This window comes from Styela clava, chromosome 7 (genome assembly GCF_964204865.1).
Source record: "Styela clava chromosome 7, kaStyClav1.hap1.2, whole genome shotgun sequence".
NCBI lineage: Eukaryota > Metazoa > Chordata > Ascidiacea > Stolidobranchia > Styelidae > Styela > Styela clava.
The window spans coordinates 16,881,197-16,901,410 of record NC_135256.1 but is presented as its reverse complement, the minus strand read 5'-3'; the positions used below and the strand labels follow the sequence as shown (position 1 = coordinate 16,901,410).

General features: G+C 32.2%; 6 protein-coding genes across 6 annotated transcripts; 3 read left to right on the top strand and 3 right to left on the bottom strand.

Moving 5' to 3' along the window:
• Positions 1–438: 438 nt before the first annotated feature.
• On the bottom strand, positions 439–2,222 carry LOC144425231 (uncharacterized). The gene is made up of 4 exons (XM_078114752.1): positions 1,752–2,222; positions 1,561–1,669; positions 1,312–1,473; positions 439–1,203 (listed from the first exon to the last, which is right to left on the bottom strand). The coding sequence occupies exons 1-4, from the start codon at positions 2,012–2,014 to the stop codon at positions 514–516; spliced, it is 1,224 nt and encodes a 407-aa protein (XP_077970878.1). The 5' UTR covers positions 2,015–2,222; the 3' UTR covers positions 439–513.
• A 2,493-nt stretch (positions 2,223–4,715) lies between these two features.
• Positions 4,716–5,541, bottom strand: LOC144425201 (T-box-containing protein 2-like). Its single transcript, XM_078114683.1, has 3 exons — positions 5,505–5,541; positions 5,120–5,303; positions 4,716–5,037 (listed from the first exon to the last, which is right to left on the bottom strand). Exons 1-3 carry the CDS (start codon positions 5,539–5,541, stop codon positions 4,959–4,961), a joined length of 300 nt encoding a protein of 99 aa, XP_077970809.1. The 3' UTR covers positions 4,716–4,958.
• A 512-nt stretch (positions 5,542–6,053) lies between these two features.
• Positions 6,054–7,623, bottom strand: LOC120328442 (T-box-containing protein 2-like). The gene is made up of 4 exons (XM_039394928.2): positions 7,362–7,623; positions 7,171–7,279; positions 6,919–7,080; positions 6,054–6,810 (listed from the first exon to the last, which is right to left on the bottom strand). Exons 1-4 carry the CDS (start codon positions 7,487–7,489, stop codon positions 6,124–6,126), a joined length of 1,086 nt encoding a protein of 361 aa, XP_039250862.2. The 5' UTR covers positions 7,490–7,623; the 3' UTR covers positions 6,054–6,123.
• Positions 7,624–10,259: 2,636 nt separating this feature from the next.
• Positions 10,260–11,878, top strand: LOC144425200 (T-box transcription factor TBX20-like). The gene is made up of 4 exons (XM_078114682.1): positions 10,260–10,639; positions 10,722–10,830; positions 10,921–11,082; positions 11,189–11,878. Exons 1-4 carry the CDS (start codon positions 10,377–10,379, stop codon positions 11,876–11,878), a joined length of 1,224 nt encoding a protein of 407 aa, XP_077970808.1. The 5' UTR covers positions 10,260–10,376.
• Positions 11,879–14,607: 2,729 nt separating this feature from the next.
• LOC120328418 (uncharacterized) lies at positions 14,608–16,162 on the top strand. Its single transcript, XM_039394895.2, has 4 exons — positions 14,608–14,882; positions 14,965–15,073; positions 15,164–15,325; positions 15,432–16,162. The coding sequence occupies exons 1-4, from the start codon at positions 14,620–14,622 to the stop codon at positions 16,119–16,121; spliced, it is 1,224 nt and encodes a 407-aa protein (XP_039250829.2). The 5' UTR covers positions 14,608–14,619; the 3' UTR covers positions 16,122–16,162.
• A 2,094-nt stretch (positions 16,163–18,256) lies between these two features.
• Positions 18,257–19,836, top strand: LOC144425268 (T-box transcription factor TBX6-like). The gene is made up of 4 exons (XM_078114821.1): positions 18,257–18,534; positions 18,617–18,725; positions 18,812–18,973; positions 19,083–19,836. Exons 1-4 carry the CDS (start codon positions 18,272–18,274, stop codon positions 19,767–19,769), a joined length of 1,221 nt encoding a protein of 406 aa, XP_077970947.1. The 5' UTR covers positions 18,257–18,271; the 3' UTR covers positions 19,770–19,836.
• Positions 19,837–20,214: the final 378 nt, after the last annotated feature.

The following is a 20,214-nucleotide window of genomic DNA, read 5'->3' as shown; positions in this document are numbered from 1 at the left end:
TCCGTACGATGTACATAATTACCCTTATTGAGATAATAGGAATTTCTGGTTATAACGTAAATCACGAGCTCACGTTTACAGCATTTAATTAGATTTATGATCGACGTATAAATACGACTCCGATATCTTTCGATAGGAGAGAAGACGATGTAAACCATTCTAAGCTAGTCTGGATAAATGTTATAAGATTTATATTCTGTGTGTTGTGGAAATTTACAAATAAAAACATATAGAGATTTTTAACGCATCTTCATTCACGTGGGCGTTGAAGCTGAAGAGTGAACGGGTGACTTGCAAGTCAGAGACAATCTACGAAATAGCAATATACGGTAACATCACATCCATTTATGCTATAAATGGAATTAACTTTGTTTTCATATTTTTAACATGAAATGGGGTACATTTGGGGGTTAGTTGCTATAGTATATCTATTGGTTGATCATTTATTTTCCAAAATTTTTAAATAAAAGGAACTATATTGGAAGGTAAATTATAGTATTTGTAAAAGAAAACTCATGATTCGATTTCAAACAGAAATTTCGAAACATCATCATTATCTAAAAATTCAGCTGGAGATGCTGAAACATATCCCGGATCGTCATAATATACAATATTGTCATTACACAATTCATCTAACAAGTTGTCTTTCCACAAAGTCTCGGTGTGGTCGACTCTTTCCAAACTTTGTGGAGATTGTGTTTCGTTAATTGTTGCAGAATCGCCAGAGTAAAGTGTTTGGGGATCATAATCCTGCGACGCAATTGAGTTGGGAGAATTGAAATACATTTGTAAAGGCTGGTGAGTTGGAGTATTGTTTTTGTAGATATTCAGTGGGCAATGTTCTTGCGACCGAAAACAGACATCTGTATTGTCTACTGCAAAAGATGAATTATGATGAATATTGTAGCTACTTTCCAATTCTTGTTGTTGATTCCATTTGCATACTTTCTTTGTTTCTAAAACGATATGGAAATATTCATCCTCATTTGAGCACGTTCTTTTGTTTTTCCGTTTTCCATCAGCACGGAATCCTTTAGCATATGGATTGGTTTTTATTTTAAGTTGAGAAAGTTCGGAATTTTGATAAGCTGTTACAGTGATGAAAGTTGTTTGTGGAAATTCAAACGTTTGAATATTATGTTTATTGTCTGATCTTGACAGGTGAACACGAATTTGATACCGATGCATTGAATGGAGAACAATCTGAAAAAATAATGCAAATACGCTATGAAAGACGGTTCAGAATATTTACTCCATTTTTTTTATACATTGAGATATTAGTGATTAAAACCAAAATTATTTATTACGTACCGTATCATGGGATCGATTTGCAGTAGTATTTGTAAGCTTGACTTTATGAAATGATACAATTTCTTCCATCAATTTTTGTCCAGTAACTTCGGAAATTGGATGGACGTAGTGGTTTTGTATATGGGGAATTTCTCCTTTTCCACCTACAATCCATTGCCCGCTCTAATGAAATAAAGTGTTCTATTATAATATATTATATATATAAAATACTACAAATTTATTTAAGAGAATTTCTTATGAATTACAAACCTGAAACCTATATCGGTTCGAATCAATCTGGACGATGTCAAGCATCACGTTGTAAAGCGCATTTGGATCCAATCCTGAAAACTTTACTCGATAGCCTGGAAATATTCTCCTGCAAAAATTAAGATTGTTGAAATAATGCAAAACAGAAATATATTAAAAACAAATCTGAAAATAATAAGAACTGTTTTTACCTTCCTTTCTTTGTCAACACCATTTCAGTCCCAACATCAGAAAACTTTTGCCAAAGTTCTTCGTCGCACAGACGAGCATTATTGTTGGTTATTAAATTAGGTGGGTTTGTTGGTTGGAATTGCAACATATTATTATTGGGATGATTTACTGGAGCTGTGGCTTCCAATGTCGATTCAACTTGCTCTGTATAATTAGAACCATAGCTCCACGAAGTAAGATCTTGCACCCATTGATTTTGATGATTTTGTTGGAAGCGAAACATTATTTACAATGGTATTCGTTGGTCTGTGCACAAATCTGATGAGTGAAAACGAAGTTAACCTCATCCAGTTATATACCAATTACATCATGGCATTACTGGTATTTTATCACCCATGTCTGTATATTGCGTATTGTTATCTTCATTTTACAATGACTAGCATCTGGTTATCTACATCAGTCGTTTCCTTTTCATCAAGGGAGATTTTCCTTGGGTCATCTCAGCATGCTACTGCAGTACAACTACCAATTCTTTGATAAGAGTTCATCACAATTACTGTAACATGCTGAGTCGGTAAATCTTTTTGTTGTGACAAATTTTCAACGTTGTGATTACAAGGAATAATGATATTTGGAAATTCTATCAAATTTTAAGTTTATCTTTTTCCAGTTTGGGCTGAAGAGAAATTCTGATACGCTTCAAAATATATTTTAGCGGAAAACAAGATTATTCGTGCCAAGTGAAGTCAATTTTATTTTTTCCAACCAGCGAATAAGTCAGTTTTACAAAAAATACGAAAACAAAAGATAATCATACATTTCAACTGGGGAAGGAAAGCCGCGAGGGACTATATAAACTCATATGAAGAAAGCTTCAATATGTGAATGCGGTCAACGAATATTTTATCAAGACATAATCTTTTTAATGCTAACATCAGAAGTATCTGGCCTCAATAAATATATGGTCGGCTGTCTTATAAGTTGCATAAACTCCATGATGTTGATTTTTTACGCAAAATTTTGATGACCAAAATATGTTAAATTAAAGAAACTTGCGTAGGGATCTTGAATTAAAACCTCGCGTTGGCTATATGTACTGTATTAGAGTATGTACAGTAGAGTATGTACTGGCCATTTGTATCGTTTTGCTAAATCATCGTCACAGCTGTACTTCGATTTTGTTTTGCATTTCGGTATCTTGTAGTTAGTTATTGAGCCTTTGTGTCAATTGCTCTCTTGTTATGACGAAGAATATATTAAGATAAAATAATAAGATCAAAAATCATTTTTTTATTGTGATGATAACGTATAGATATGCTGAGGAATTCACAGTTTTAACATTATTTGCATCACATATATTTCTTTTTCTTATTGCCTCAAAAATCATATGCATACCGAACTTTAAAAAAAACACGATATTTCATTCACCAAACTTGTATAAAATATCTCACGTGTTAATTATATCAAATTTTAGATGAGAAAAGAAGTTCGTTATGATTGGGTGAAGCCATTTTCCGCATTTAAATTGTTATCGGTTGTCTCATATCATTTCATGAAAACAAAAGAATTACTGACTCAGCATGCTATTGCAATTGTTATTTACTAATCAAAGAAACTCTATCTTGAATGAACGGCAATGTGAAATGCAGATAATTTCATTATCGCAACTTTATAATATAGAGATAATAATGCGTAATATACAGTCATTAACATCGTGAATTCGGAAATTAATATTCGAAAAATTTAGATAAATAAATCCACTCAAACGCACTTGTCAATAAATTTAAAGCTTGTTATCAATACAGCATTATTTAGAGTCGAGGAGACTCGAGTTTTTTTTTATTCAAACTGTTATCGGTTATCCCTATCATTTCAGAAGAACAAACGAATTACCGACTCAACATGATATTGCAATTGTTTTCTACTAATCAAAGAAACTCGTTATTGAATAAACGGAAATATCAAATGTAAATAATTTGATTATCCCTACTAAAAAATAAAAATTATAATACGTAGTGTGTAACTCGTAAATAAATAAATTAGGGTTTTTTCAAATTTACTTATCATAAAGTTTAGTGATCATCACCAATTTCATAGAATCTTAACTGTGTATACATACACATTTGCGAAAGAACGAGAAAAAATAAATCATTGGCGGCGTGATGTCACGTATATTTCTCCATTCATATTCCTGGCAGATTTTCTGGATCAAAGAGTTCGCTGACTCAGTATGATACTGCTATTTTTACTTATCAAACAATTGTTCCTCCGTATCGGAAAAACTTTAAAAAATCTGTCATTTTGAAGGCGCAATTGACAGTTGCCAAAAATCCACATAAAAAGAATCCTGATTTTAATGCTGTTCTGTCATAACTTTGGAATATGTATTAGATTTACGGCATTGTGGACGGCTTATACTTTGACGACCTTCAGTGGGTTCTGGAAAAAATTTCATGTAGCTTTAGTTTCCAATAATTGCTCTAAGTTAGCATGACACTTTTATTGTTTTGTGGTTCTTCCAGGATAGATTGGCTGGTGAGTATTTGTGACACAGATTCAAGTTGCATAGATTTGTCTAAAGTTGAAAAACGTCTAGAGTGAAAATCATTTTCCTATCTTCTAGCCTGGTAAGCTTTATATCAAATTTAGGGCTTCAATAATCAATTTGGTTATATTGAGAGAATTACGACGTAATTTGGTCTTTTATTCTGCTTTCGTCCTTAGTGCAAAATTGCAAATCAAAATTAATATTACCTCATCTTTGGGAAGGGTGGTAACAGTTTTTATTAGAGAAAAGTTCTCTTTCACTTAAATGTCTGGTTTTCAGGAGCTTGAGCATGAAGACCAATATAACTGAGATTCCCAATAATTTTGACAATAGGAACGTTTTAATTGACAACATATTATAAAACTTTCACTCGCCTACCAGTCGGAATAACGAACACATCGTATATCTATCGGTTGATCATTTATTTTAAAAAAATTTCAAAAAAAAGGAACTATATTGGTAATTAAATCACAGCATGTAAAATAAAACTCATGATTCGATTCCAAACAGAAATTTCGAAACATCATCATTATCTAAAAATTCAGCTGGAGATGCTGAAACATATCCCGGATCGTCATAATATACAATATTGTCATTACACAATTCATCTAACAAGTTGTCTTTCCACAAAGTCTCGGTGTGGTCGACTCTTTCCAAACTTTGTGGAAATTGTGTTTCGTTAATTGTCAAGCATAACGTTGTAAAGCGCATTTGGATCCAATCCTGAAAACTTTACTCGATAGCCTGGAAATATTCTCCTGCAAAAAAATATATAGTTAAAATTATGCAAAACAGAAATATATTAAAAACAAATCGGAAAATAATAAGAACTGTTTTTACCTTCCTTTCTTTGTCAACACCATTTCAGTCCCAACATCAGAAAACTTTTGCCAAAGTTCTTCGTCGCACAGACGAGCTTTAATGTTGGTTATTAAATTAGGTGGGTTTGTTGCTTGGAATTGCAGCATATTATTATTGGGATGATTTCTTGAATCTGTGTCTTCCAATGTCGATTCAAGATTTTCTGGATCAAAGAATTCGCTGACTCAGTATGATATTGCTATTTTTACTTATCGAACAATTGTTCTTCCGTATCGAAAAACTTTGGCGCAAGGCGCAATTGACAGTTGCCAAAAATCCACATAAAAAGAATCCTGATTTTAATGCTGTTCTGTCATAACTTTGGAATATGTATTAGAGTTACGGCATTGTTGACGGCTTATACTTTGACGACCTTCAGTGGGGGCTGGAAAAAATTTCATGTAGCTTTTGTTTCCAATAATTGCTCTAAGTTAGCATGACGCTTTTATTGTTTTGTGGTTCATACAGGATAGATTGGCTGGTGAGTATTTGTGGCACAGATTCAAGTTGCATAGATTTGTCTAAAGGTGAAAAAACGTCTAGAGTAAAAAATCATTTACCTATCTTCTAGCCTGGAAAGCTTTATATCAAATTTAAAGCTTCAATAATCTATTCGGTTATATTAAAAAAAAATACGACATAATTTGGTCTTTCTTTCTGTCTTTCGTCTTTAGTGCAAAATTGTAAATTAAAATTAATATTACCTCATCTTTGGAAAGGTTGGTAACAGTTTTTAGAGAAAAGTTCTCTTTCACTTAAATGTCTGGTTTTCAGGAACTTGAGCATGAAGACCACTATCCCTGAGATTCCCAAGGATTTTGAGAATAGGAACGTTCTAATTAACAACATGTAAAACTTTCACTCGCCTATCAATCGGAATAACGAACACATAGTATATTTATCGGTTGATTATTTATTTTCCAAAACTTTCAAATAAAAGGAACTATATTGGAAGTTAAATTATAGTATTTGTAAAATAAAACTCATGATTCGATTTCAAACAGAAATTGTGAAACATCATCATTATCTAAAAATTCAGCTGGAGATGCTGAAACATATCCCGGATCGTCATAATATACAATATTGTCATTACACAATTCATCTAACAAATTGTCTTTCCACAGAGTCTCGGTGTGGTCGACTCTTTCCAAACTTTGCGGAGATTGTGTTTCGTTAATTGTTGCAGAATCGCCAGAGTAGAGTGTTTGATGATCATAATCCAGCGACGCAATTGAGTTGGGAGAATTGAAATACATTTGTAAAGGCTGGTGAGTTGGAGTATTGTTTTTGTAGATATTGGGTGGGCAATGTTCTTGCGACCGAAAACAGAAATCTGTATTGTCCACTGCAAAAGATGAATTATAATGAATATAGCTACGTTCCAATTCTTGTTGTTGATCCCATTTGCATACTTTCTTTGTTTCTAAAACGTTATGCAAATATTCATCCTCATTTGAGCACGTTCTTTTGTTTTTCCGTTTTCCATCAGCACGGAATCCTTTAGCATATGGATTGTTTTTTATTTTAAGTTGAGAAAGTTCGGAATTTTGATAAGCTGTTACAGTGATGAAAGTTGTTTGTGGAAATTCAAATGTTTGAATATTATGTTGATTGTCTGATCTTGAGAGGTGAACACGAATTTGATACCGATGCATTGAATGGAGAACAATCTGAGAAAAAAAATACAAATACGTTATGATAGACGGTGCAGAATATTTAATACACTTCTTTATACATTGAGATATTAGTGGATGAAACCAAAATTATTATTCACGTACCGTATCATGGGATCGATTTGCAGTAGTATTTGTAAGCTTGACTTTATGAAATGATACAATTTCTTCCATCAATTTTTGTCCAGTAACTTCGGAAATTGGATGGACGTAGTGGTTTTGTTTATGGGGAATTTCTCCTTTTCCACCCACAATCCATTGCCCGCTCTAATGAAATAAAGTGTTGTATTATAATATATTATATAAAATATAAAGTACGATGAATTTATTTAAGAGAAGTCCTCATGAATTACAAACCTGAAACCTATATCGGTTCGAATCAATCTGGACGATGTCAAGCATCACGTTGTAAAGCGCATTTGGATCCAATCCTGAAAACTTTACTCGATAGCCTGGAAATATTCTCCTGCAAAAATTAAGATTGTTAAAATAATGCAAAACAGAAATATAATAAAAACAAATCTGAAAATAATAAGAACTGTCTTTACCTTCCTTTCTTTGTCAACACCATTTCAGTCCCAACATCAGAAAACTTTTGCCAAAGTTCTTCGTCGCACAGACGAGCATTAATGTTGGTTATTAAATTAGGTGGGTTTGTTGCTTGGAATTGCAACATATTATTATTGGAATGATTCACTAAAACTGTGGCTTCCAATGTCGATTCAGGTTGCTCTGTATAATTAGAACCATAGCCCCACGAAGTAAGATCTTGCACCCATTGATTTTGATGATTTTGTTGGAAGCGAAACATTATTTGCAATGGTATTCGTTGGTCTGTACACAAATCTGATGAATGAAAACGAAGTTAACTTCATCCAGTTATATACCAATTACATCATGACATTACTGTTATTTTATCATCCATGTCTGTATATTGCGTATTGTTATCTTCATTTTACAATAACTAGCATCTGGTTATCTACATCAGTCGTTTCCTTTTCATCAAGGGAGATTTTCCTTGCCTCATCTCAGCATGCTACTGCAGTATAACTACCAATTCTTTGATAAGAGTCCACAACATGCTGAGTCGGTAAATCCTTTTGTTGTGACAAATTTTCTACGTTGTGATCACAAGGAATAATGATATTTGAAAATTCTATCAAGTTTTAAATTTATTTTTTTACAGTTTGGACATGGGAAATTCTGATACGCTTTAAAATATATTTTAGTGGAGAACAAGGTTATTTGTGCCAAGTGAAGTCAAGTTTATTTTTTCCAATCAGTAAAACAGTCAGTTTTACAAAAAATACGAAGACAAAAGATAATCGTACATTTCAACTAGGGAAGGAAGCAGTGAGGAACCAAATAAACTCATATAAAGAAAGCTTCAATATCTTAATGCGGTCAACGAATATTTTATCAAGACATAATTTTTTTAATGCTAACATCAGAAGAATGTGGCCTCAATAAAAGGTCTAAATGAATGGTCGGCTGTCTTATAAGTTGAATAAACTAGATGATGTTGATTTTTGACAAAATTCTAATGACCAAAATATGTTAAATTAAAAAAAAACTTGCGCAGGAATATTGAATGAAAACTTCGCGTTGGCTGTATGTACTGTGTTAGAGAGGCCATTTGGATCGTTTTGCTAAATCATCGTCACAGCTGTACTTCGATTTTGTTTTGCGAACTCGATACCCTGCAACATTTCGGTATCTCGTAGTTAGTTATTGAGTCTTCGTGTCCATTGCTCTCTTGTTATGACAAAGAATATATTAATTAAGATAAAATAATAAGATCAAAAATCATTTTTTATTGTGATGATAACGTATAGATATGCTGAAGAAATTACAGTTTTAGCTTCATTCACATTACATTTTTTTCTTTTTCTCATTGCCTCAAAAATCATATGCATACCAAAATTTAGAAAACACGATGTTTCATTCACCAAACTTCAATAAAATTTCTCACGTAATAATTATATATAATTTTAGATGAGAAAAGAAGTTCGTGATGGTTGGGAGAAGCCATCTTCCGCATTTAAACTGTTATCGGTTGTCTCATATCATTTCAGGAGAACAAAAGAATTACTGACTCAGCATGCTATTGTTATTTACTAATCAAAGAAACTCTATCTTGAATGAACGGCAATGTAAAATACAGATAACTTTTTTATCACAACCTTATAATAGAGATGATAATCCGTAATATACAGTCATTAACATCAAGAATTCGGAAATTGAAATTCGAAAATGTTGATAAATAAATCTACTCAAACGCACTTGTCAATAAATATAAAGCTTGTTACAAAGACAGCATTATTATGAGTCGAGAATTTTTTTTATTCAAACTGTTATCGGTTATCCCATTTCAAATGAACAAACGAATTACCGACTCAACATGATATTGCGATTGTTTTCTACTAATCAAAGAAACTCGTTATTGATTAAACAGATATGACAAATGTAGATAATTAGATTATCCCTACTAAAAAAAAATTACAATATGTAGTGTGTATCTCGTAAATAAATAAATTAAGATTTCTTCAAATATACTTAAATATACATAAATTTTAGTGATCATCATAGAAAGGATCCTGATTTTAATGCTGTTCTGTCATAACTTTGGAATATGTATTGGATTTCGGCATTGTCGACGGCTCATACTTTGACGACCTTCAGTGGATCCCGGAAAAAATTCCATGTAGATTTTGTTTTCAATAATTCCTTCAAGTAAGCATGCCGTGAAAAACGTCTAGAGTAAAAAATAATTTTCCTATCTTCTAGCTTGGTTAGCTATCAAATTTTAAAGATTTTGGTCATTAAAATTTTGTGCAAAAAAATCAACATCATGGAATTCACGCAACTTATATGACAGCCAACCCTTTATTTATCGAGGCCATAATCTTCTGATGTTAGCATTAAAAAGATTATGTCTTGATAAAATATTCGTTGACCGCATTCACATATTGAATCTTTCTTAATATGAGTTTATATGGTTTCTCGCGGCTTCCATTCCTCAGTTGAAATGTTTGATTATATTTTGTCTTCGTATTTTTTGTAAAACTGACTTTTTTACCAGTTGAAAAAAATAAACTTGACCTCACTTGGCACAAATAACCTTGTTCTCCACCAAAATATATTTCAAGGCGTATCAGAATTTCTCATGTCCAAACTGTAAAAAAACTAAACTTAGAATTTGATAGAATTTTCAAATATCATTATTTCTTGTGATCACAACGCAGAAAATTTGTCACAACAAAAAGATTTACGGACTCAGCATGTTATAGCAACTGTGATGGACTCTTATCAAAGAATTGGTAGTTGTACTGCAGTAGCATGCTGAGATGAGGCAAGGAAAATCTCCCTTGATGAAAAGGAAACGACTGATGTAAATAACCAGATGCTAGTCATGGTAAAATGAAGATAACAATACGCAATATACAGACATGGATGATAAAATAACAGTAATGTCATGATGTAATTGGTATATAACTGGATGAAGTTAACTTCGTTTTCATTCATCAGATTTGTGCACAGACCAACGATTACCATTATAAATAATGTTTCGCTTTCAACAAAATCATCAAAATCAATGGATGCAAGATCTTACTTCGTGGAGCTATGGCTCTATTTATACAGAGCAACCTGAATCGACATTGGAAGCCACAGCTTCAGTAAATCATCCCAATAATAATATGTTGCAATTCCAACCAACAAACCCACCTAATTTAATAACCAACATTAATGCTCGTCTGTGCGACGAAGAACTTTGGCAAAAGTTTTCTGATGTTGGGACTGAAATGGTGTTGACAAAGAAAGGAAGGTAAAAACAGTTCTTAGTATTTTCAGATTTGTTTTTAATATATTTCTGTTTTGCATAATTTTAACAATCTTAATTTTTGCAGGAGAATATTTCCAGGCTATCGAGTAAAGTTTTCAGGATTGGATCCAAATGCGCTTTACAACGTGATGCTTGACATTGTCCAGATTGATTCGAACCGATATAGGTTTCAGGTTTGTAATTCATAAGAAAATCTCTTAAATAAATTCATAGTATTTTATATTTTATATAATAGATTATAAAAGAACACTTTATTTCATTAGAGCGGGCGATGGATTGTCGGTGGAAAAGGAGAAATTTCCCATATACAAAACCACTACGTCCATCCAATTTCCGAAGTTACTGGACAAAAATTGATGGAAGAAATTGTATTATTTCATAAAGTCAAGCTTACAAATACTACTGCAAATCGATCCCATGATACGGTACGTAAATAATAATTTTGGTTTTATTCACTAATATCTCAATGTATAAAAAGGGCAGTAAATATTCTGAACCGTCTTTCATAACGTATTTGCATTATTTTTTCAGATTGTTCTCCATTCAATGCATCGGTATCAAATTCGTGTTCACCTCTCAAGATCAGACAATCAACAAAGTATTCAAACATTTGAATTTCCACAAACATTTTTCATCACTGTAACAGCTTATCAAAATTCCGAACTTTCTCAACTTAAAATAAAAAACAATCCATATGCTAAAGGATTCCGTGCTGATGGAAAACGGAAAAACAAAAGGACGTGCTCAAATGAGGATGAATATTTCCATAACGTTTTGGAAACAAAGAAAGTATGCAAATGGGATCAACAAAAAGAATTGGAACGTAGCTACAGTATTCATTATAATTCATTTTTTGCAGTGGACAATACAGATTTCTGTTTTCGGTCGCAAGAACATTGCCCACTCAATATCGACAAAAACAATATTCCAACTTACCAGCCTTTACAAATGTATTTCAATTCTCCCAACTCAATTGCGTCGCGGGATTATGATCATCAAACACTCTACTCTGGCGATTCTGCAACAATTAACGAAACACAATCTCCACAAAGTTTGGAAAGAGTCGACCACATCGAGACTTTGTGGAAAGACAACTTGTTAGATGAATTGTGTAATGACAATATTGTATATTATGACGATCCGGGATATGTTTTAGCATCTCCAGCTGAATTTTTAGATAATGATGATGTTTCGAAGTTTCTGTTTGGAATCGAATCATGAGTTTTATTTTACAAATACTTATAATTTAACTTCCAATATAGTTCCTTTTATTTGAAAATTTTGGAAAATAAATGATCAACCGATAGATATACTACGTGTTCGTTATTCCGATTGGTAGGCGAGTGAAAGTTTTATATGTTGTTAATTAAAACCTTCCTGTTTTCAAAATTATTGGGAATCTCAGGAATAGGGGTCTTCATGCTCAAGCTCCTGAAAACCAGACATTTAAGTGAAAGAGAACTTTTCTCTAAAAACTGTTACCACCCTTCCCTAAGACGAGGTAATATTAATTTTATTTTACAATTTTGCACTAAAGACGAAAGGCAGAAAGAAAGACCAAATTGTGTTGTATTTTTTCTTAATATAACCGAATTGATTATTGATCTCTCAATTTGAGTTAAAGCTTACCAGGCTAGAAAATAGGAAAATGATTTTTCACTCTAGACATTTTTCACCTTTAGACAAATCTATGCAACTTGAATCTGTGCCACATATACTCACCGGTCAAACTATCTTGTATGAACCACAGAGGAATAAAAGCGTCATGCTAACTTAGAGAAATTATTAATAACAAAAGCTACATGAAATTATTTCCAGGACCCACTGAAGGTCGTCAAAGTATAAGCCATCCACGATGCCGTAAATCCAATACATATTCCAAAGTTATGACAGAACAGCGTTAAAATCAGGATCCGTTTTATGTTGATTTGGCATCAATTTCGCCTTCAAAAGACAGATTTTCCAAAGTCTTTCCGATAAGGAGGAACAATTGTTTGATAAGTAAAAATAGCAATATCATACTGAGTCAGTGAATCCTTTGATTCATCAAATTTGCCAGGAATATGTATGGAGAAATATAAGTGACATCATGCGGCGAATAATTTTTTTTTTTTTTTGTTCTATTTCCAATATGTATGTATATACTGTTCAGATCTTATAAAATTTATGATAAGTAGATTTGAAGCAATCCTAATATATTTATTTACGAGTTACACACTACTTATTATAATTTTTATTTTCTAGTAGGGATAATCAAATTATCTACATTAGTCATTTCCGTTTAATCAATAACGAGTTTCTTTGATTAGTAGAAAACAATTGCAATATCATGATGAGTCGGTAATTCGTTTGTTCTCCTAAAATGATATTGGATAACCGATAAGAGTTTGAATAAAAAATAACTCGAGTTCGACTCTAAATAATACTGTCTTGATAACAAGCTTTAAATTTATTGACAAGTTCGTTTGAGTGTATTTATATATCAACATTTCTCGAATTTCAATTTCCGAATTCTTGATGTTGATGACTGTATATTACGCATTATTATCTCTATCATAAAGTTGCTATAATACAATTATCTGCATTTTTAAATGCTGTTTATTCAAGATAGAGTTTCTTTGATTAGTAAATAACAATTGCAATAGCAAGCTGAGTCAGTAATTCTTTTGTTCTCCTGAAATGATATGAGACAATCGATAACAGTTTAAATGCGGAAGATAACTTTCTTCCAATCATAACGAACTTCATTTCTCATCTAAAATTTGATATAATTAATACGTGAGAAATTTTATACATCTTTGGTGAATGACACATCGTGTTTTATAAATTTTGGTATGCATATGATTTTTGAGGCAATGAGGAAAAGAAATAAATGTGATGCGAATAATGCTAAAACTGTAATTTCCTCAGCATATCTATACGTTATCATCACAATAAAAAAATGATTTTTGATCTTATTATTTTATCTTAATATATTCTTCAGAGCAATGGACACGAAGACTCAATAACTAACTACGAGATATCGAAATGTTGCAGAGTATCGAGTTCGCAAAACAAAATCGAAGTACAGCTGTGACGATGATTTAGCAAAACGATACAAATGGCCAGTACATACTCTACTGTACATACTCTAATACAGTACATATAGCCAACGCGAAGTTTTCATTCAAGATCCCTGCTGCGCAAGTTTTTATAATTTAACATATTTTGGTCTTTAAAATTTTGTGCAAAAATATCAACATCATGGAGTTTATGCAACTTATAAAACAGCCGACCCTTTATTGCATTTTTTTTGAGGCCAGATTTTTGTGATGTTAGCCATAAAAAAATTATGTTTTGATAAAATATTCGTTGACCGTATTAAGATATTGAAGCTACTTTTATATGAGTTTATATGGTCCTTCGCGGCTTCCCTTCCTCAGTTGAAATGTTTGATTATATTTTGTCTTCGTATTTTTTGTAAAACTGACTTTTTTACCATTTGAAAAAAATAAACTTGTCTTCACTTGGCACAAATAACCTTGTTCTCCACCAAAATATATTTTAAGGCGTATCAGAATTTCTCATGTCCAAACTTTAAAAAAACTAAACTTAGAACTTGATAGAATTTTCAAATATCATTATTTCTTGTGATCACAACGCAAAAAATTTGTCACAACAAAAAGATTTACCGACTCAGCATGTTATAGCAACTGTGATGGACTCTTATCAAAGAATTGGTAGTTGTACTGCAGTAGCATGCTGAGATGAGGCAAGGAAAATCTCCCTTGATGAAAAGGAAACGACTGATGTAGATAACCAGATGCTAGTCATTGTAAAATGAAGATAACAATACGCAATATACAGACATGTATGATAAAATAACAGTAATGTCATGATGTAATTGGTATAAAACGGGATGAAGTTAACTTCGTTTTCATTCATCAGATTTGTGCACAGACCAACGATTACCATTGTAAATAATGTTTCGCTTTCAACAAAATCATCAAAATCAATGGGTGCAAGATCTTACTTCGTGGAGCTATAGTTCTATTTATACAGAGCAACCTGAATCGACATTGGAAGCCACAGCTTCAGTAAATCATCCCAATAATAATATGTTGCAATTCCAAGCAACAAACCCACCTAATTTAATAACCAACATCAATGCTCGTCTATGCGACGAAGAACTTTGGCAAAAGTTTTCTGATGTTGGGACTGAAATGGTGTTGACAAAGAAAGGAAGGTAAAAACAGTTCTTAGTATTTTCAGATTTGTTTTTAATATATTTCTGTTTTGCATAACTTTAACAATCTTAATTTTTGCAGGAGAATATTTCCAGGCTATCGAGTAAAGTTTTCAGGATTGGATCCAATTGCGCTTTACAACGTGATGCTTGACATCGTCCAGATTGATTCGAATCGATATAGGTTTCAGGTTTGTAATTCATAAGAAAATCTCCTAAATAAATTCATAGTATTTTATATTTTATATAATATATTATAAAAGAACACTTTATTTCATTAGAGCGGGCAATGGATTGTCGGTGGAAAAGGAGAAATTCCCCATATACAAAACCACTACGTCCATCCAATTTCCGAAGTTACTGGACAAAAATTGATGGAAGAAATTGTATCATTTCATAAAGTCAAGCTTACAAATACTACTGCAAATCGATCCCATGATACGGTACGTAAATAATAATTTTGGTTTTATTCACTAATATCTCAATGTATAAAAAGGGCAGTAAATATTCTGAACCGTCTTTCATAACGTATTTGCATTATTTTTTCAGATTGTTCTCCATTCAATGCATCGGTATCAAATTCGTGTTCACCTCTCAAGATCAGACAATCAACAAAGTATTCAAACATTTGAATTTCCACAAACAACTTTCATCACTGTAACAGCTTATCAAAATTCCGAACTTTCTCAACTTAAAATAAAAAACAATCCATATGCTAAAGGATTCCGTGCTGATGGAAAACGGAAAAACAAAAGGACGTGCTCAAATGAGGATGAATATTTCCATAACGTTTTGGAAACAAAGAAAGTATGCAAATGGAATCAACAACAAGAATTGGAACGTAGCTACAATATTCATTATAATTCATCTTTTGCAGTGGACAATACAGATTTCTGTTTTCGATCGCAAGAACATTGCCCACTGAATATCTACAAAAACAATACTCCAACTCACCAGCCTTTACAAATGTATTTCAATTCTCCCAACTCAATTGCGTCGCAGGATTATGATCATCAAACACTCTACTCTGGCGATTCTGCAACAATTAACGAAACACAATCTCCACAAAGTTTGGAAAGAGTCGACCACATCGAGACTTTGTGGAAAGACAACTTGTTAGATGAATTGTGTAATGACAATATTGTATATTATGACGATCCGGGATATGTTTCAGCATCTCCAGCTGAATTTTTAGATAATGATGATGTTTCGAAATTTCTGTTTGGAATCGAATCATGAGTTTTATTTTACAAATACTTATAATTTACCTTCCAATATAGTTCCTTTTATTTGAAAATTTTGGAAAATAAATGATCAACCAATAGATATATATACTATGTGTTCGTTATTCCGATTGGTAGGCGAGTGAAAGTTATATATGTTGTTAATTAGAACGTTCTTATTCTCAAAATTATTGGGAATCTCAGGGATAGTGGTCTTCATGCTCAAGCGCCTGAAAACCAGACATTTAGGTGAGAGAGAACTTTTCTCTAAAAACTGTAACCACCCTTCCCAAATATGACGTAATATTAATTTTGATTTACAATTTTGCACTAAAGGCGAAGAGCAGAAAAAACGACCAAATTACATCGTAATTTTCTCAATATAACCAAATTGATTATGGAAGCTTTAAATTTGATATAAAGCTTACCAGGCTAGAAGATAGGAAAATAATTTTTTACTCTAGACGTTTTTCACCTTTAGACAAAACTATGCAACTTGAATCTGTGCCACAAATACTGACCAGCCAAACTATCTTGTATGAACCACAAAAGAATGAAAACGTCATGCTAACTTAGAGCAATTATTGGACACAAAAGCTACATGAAATTTTTTCCAGAACCCACTGAAAGGTCGTCAAAGTATAAGCCGTCCACAATGCCGTAAATATATTACATATTCCAAAGTTATGACAGAACAGCATTGAAATCAGGATCCTTTTTATGTTGATTTTTAGCAACTGTCAATTGCGCCCTCAAATTGACAGATTTTCTGAAGTTTTTCCGATGCGGAGGGAACAATTGTTTGATAAGTAAAAATAGCAATATCATACTGAGTCAGCGAATCCTTTGATTTAAAAAAATTGTAAGAAATTTATATGGGGAAATATATGTGACATCAGGCGGCCAATGATTTATTTTTTCTCGTTCTATTTCCAATATGTTTGTATATACTGTTCAAATTAGATAAAATTGATGATGATCACTAAAATTTATGATAAGTAGATATGAAAAAATCCTAATTTATTTATTTACGAGTTACACACTACGTATTATAATTTTTATTTTTTAGTAGGGATAATCAAATTATTTACATTTGTCATTTTCGTTTAATCAATAACGAGTTTCTTTGATTAATAGAAAACAATTGCAATATCATGCTGAGTCGGTAATTCGTTTGTTCTTTTGAAATGGGATAACCGATAACAGTTTGAATGAAAAAAAAATCGAGTCTCCTCGACTCTAAGTAATGTTATCCTGGTAACAAGCTTTAAACTTATTGTATATTACTGTATATTACGGATTATTATCTTTATTATAAAGTTGCAATAATAAAATTATCTGCATTTCACATTGCCGTTTATTCAAGATAGAGTTTCTTTGATTAGTAAATAACAATTGCAATAGCATGCTGAGTCAGTAATTCTTTGGTTTTTCTTAAATGATATCAGACAACCGATAACAGTTTAAATCCGGAAGATGACTTCTCCCAATTATAACGACCTTCTTTTCTTATCTGAAATTATTATTAAAAAGATTATGTTTTGATAAAATATTCGTTGACCGCATTAAGATATTGAAGCTTCCTTTATACGAGTTTTCATTGTTCCTCGCGGCTTCCCTTCCCCAGTTGAAATGTATGATTATCTCTTGTCTTCGTATTTTTTGCAAAACTGACTTTTTCTTGGTTAGAAAAAATAAACATGACTTCACTTGGCACAAATAACCTTGTTCTCCATTAAAATATATTTTGAAGCGTATCAGAATATCTCATGTACAATCTGTAAAAAAAATAAACTTAAAACTTGATTGAATTTTCAAATATCATTATTGCTTGTGATCACAACGTAGAAAATTTGTCACAACAAAAAGATTTACCGACTCAGCATGTTATAGCAATTGTGATGGACTCTTATCAAAGAATTGGTAGTTGTACTGCAGTAGCATGCTGAGATGAGGCAAGGAAAATCTCCCTTGATGAAAAGGAAACGACTGATGCAGATAACCAGATGCTAGTCATTGTAAAATGAAGATAACAATACGCAATATACAGACATGGATGATAAAATAACAGTAATGTCATGATGTAATTGGTATATAACTAGATGAAGTTAACTTCGTTTTCATTCATCAGATTCGTGCACAGACCAACGATTACCATTGTAAATAATGTTTCGCTTTCAACAAAATCATCAAAACCAATGGGTGCAAGATCTTACTTCGTGGGGCTATGGTTCTAATTATACAGAGCAACCGGAATCGACATTGGAAGCCACAGCTCCAGTAAATCATCCCAATAATAATATGTTGCAATTCCAAGCAACAAACCCACCTAATTTAATAACCAACATTAATGCTCGTCTGTGCGACGAAGAACTTTGGCAAAAGTTTTCTGATGTTGGGACTGAAATGGTGTTGACAAAGAAAGGAAGGTAAAAACAGTTCTTATTATTTTCAGATTTGTTTTCAATATATTTCTGTTTTGCATTATTTCAACAATCTTAATTATTGCAGGAGAATATTTCCAGGCTATCGAGTAAAGTTTTCAGGATTGGATCCAAATGCGCTTTACAACGTGATGCTTGACATCGTCCAGATTGATTCGAATCGATATAGGTTTCAGGTTTGTAATTCATAAGAAATTCGCTTAAATAAATTAAAAGCATAATTTTATATAACATACTATAATACAACACTTTATTTCATTAGAGCGGGCAATGGATTGTCGGTGGAAAAGGAGAAATTTCCCATATACAAAACCACTACGTCCATCCAATTTCCGAAGTTACTGGACAAAAATTGATGGAAGAAATTGTGTCATTTCATAAAGTCAAGCTTACAAATAATACTGCAAATCGATCCCATGATACGGTACGTGAATATAAATTTTATTTTCATTCACTAATATCTCAATGTATAAAAAAGTGTATAGTAAATATTCTGCACCGTTTTTCATAACGTATTTGCATTATTTTTTCAGATTGTTCTCCACTCAATGCATCGGTATCAAATTCGTGTTCACCTCTCAAGATCAGACAATCAACATAATATTCAAACATTTGAATTTCCACAAACAACTTTCATCACTGTAACAGCTTATCAAAATTCCGAACTTTCTCAACTTAAAATAAAAAACAATCCATATGCTAAAGGATTCCGTGCTGATGGAAAACGGAAAAATAAAAGAACGTGCTCAAATGAGGATGAATATTTCCATAACGTTTTAGAAACAAAGAAAGTATGCAAATGGGATCAACAACAAGAATTGGAACGTAGCTATATTCATTATAATTCATCTTTTGCAGTGGACAATACAGATTTCTGTTTTCGGTCGCAAGAACATTGCCCACCCAATATCTACAAAAACAATACTCCAACTCACCAGCCTTTACAAATGTATTTCAATTCTCCCAACTCAATTGCGTCACAGGATTATGATCACCAAACACTCTACTCTGGCGATTCTGCAACAATTAACGAAACACAATCTCCACAAAGTTTGGAAAGAGTCGACCACATCGAGACTTTGTGGAAAGACAACTTGTTAGATGAATTGTGTAATGACAATATTGTATATTATGACGATCCGGGATATGTTTCAGCATCTCCAGCTGAATTTTTAGATAATGATGATGTTTCGAAATTTCTGTTTGGAATCGAATCATGAGTTTTATTTTACAAATACTTATAATTTACCTTCCAATATAGTTCCTTTCATTTGAAAATTTTGGAAAATAAATGATCAACCAATAGATATATATACTATGTGTTCGTTATTCCGATTGGTAGGCGAGTGAAAGTTATATATGTTGTTAATTAGAACGTTCTTATTCTCAAAATTATTGGGAATCTCAGGGATAGTGGTCTTCATGCTCAAGTTCCTGAAAACCAGACATTTAAGCAAAAGAGAACTTTGCTCTAAAAACTGTTACCACCCTTTCCACAGACAAGGTAATATTAATTTTATTTTACAATTTTGCACTAAAGTCGAAAGGCAGAAGGAAAGATCAAATTATGTCCTATTTTTCTTATTATAACCGATGAAGCTTTCTATTTAATTTTTATTTTAATTTCGTATTACCTCAATAATCATGCGCATACCAAAATTTTTA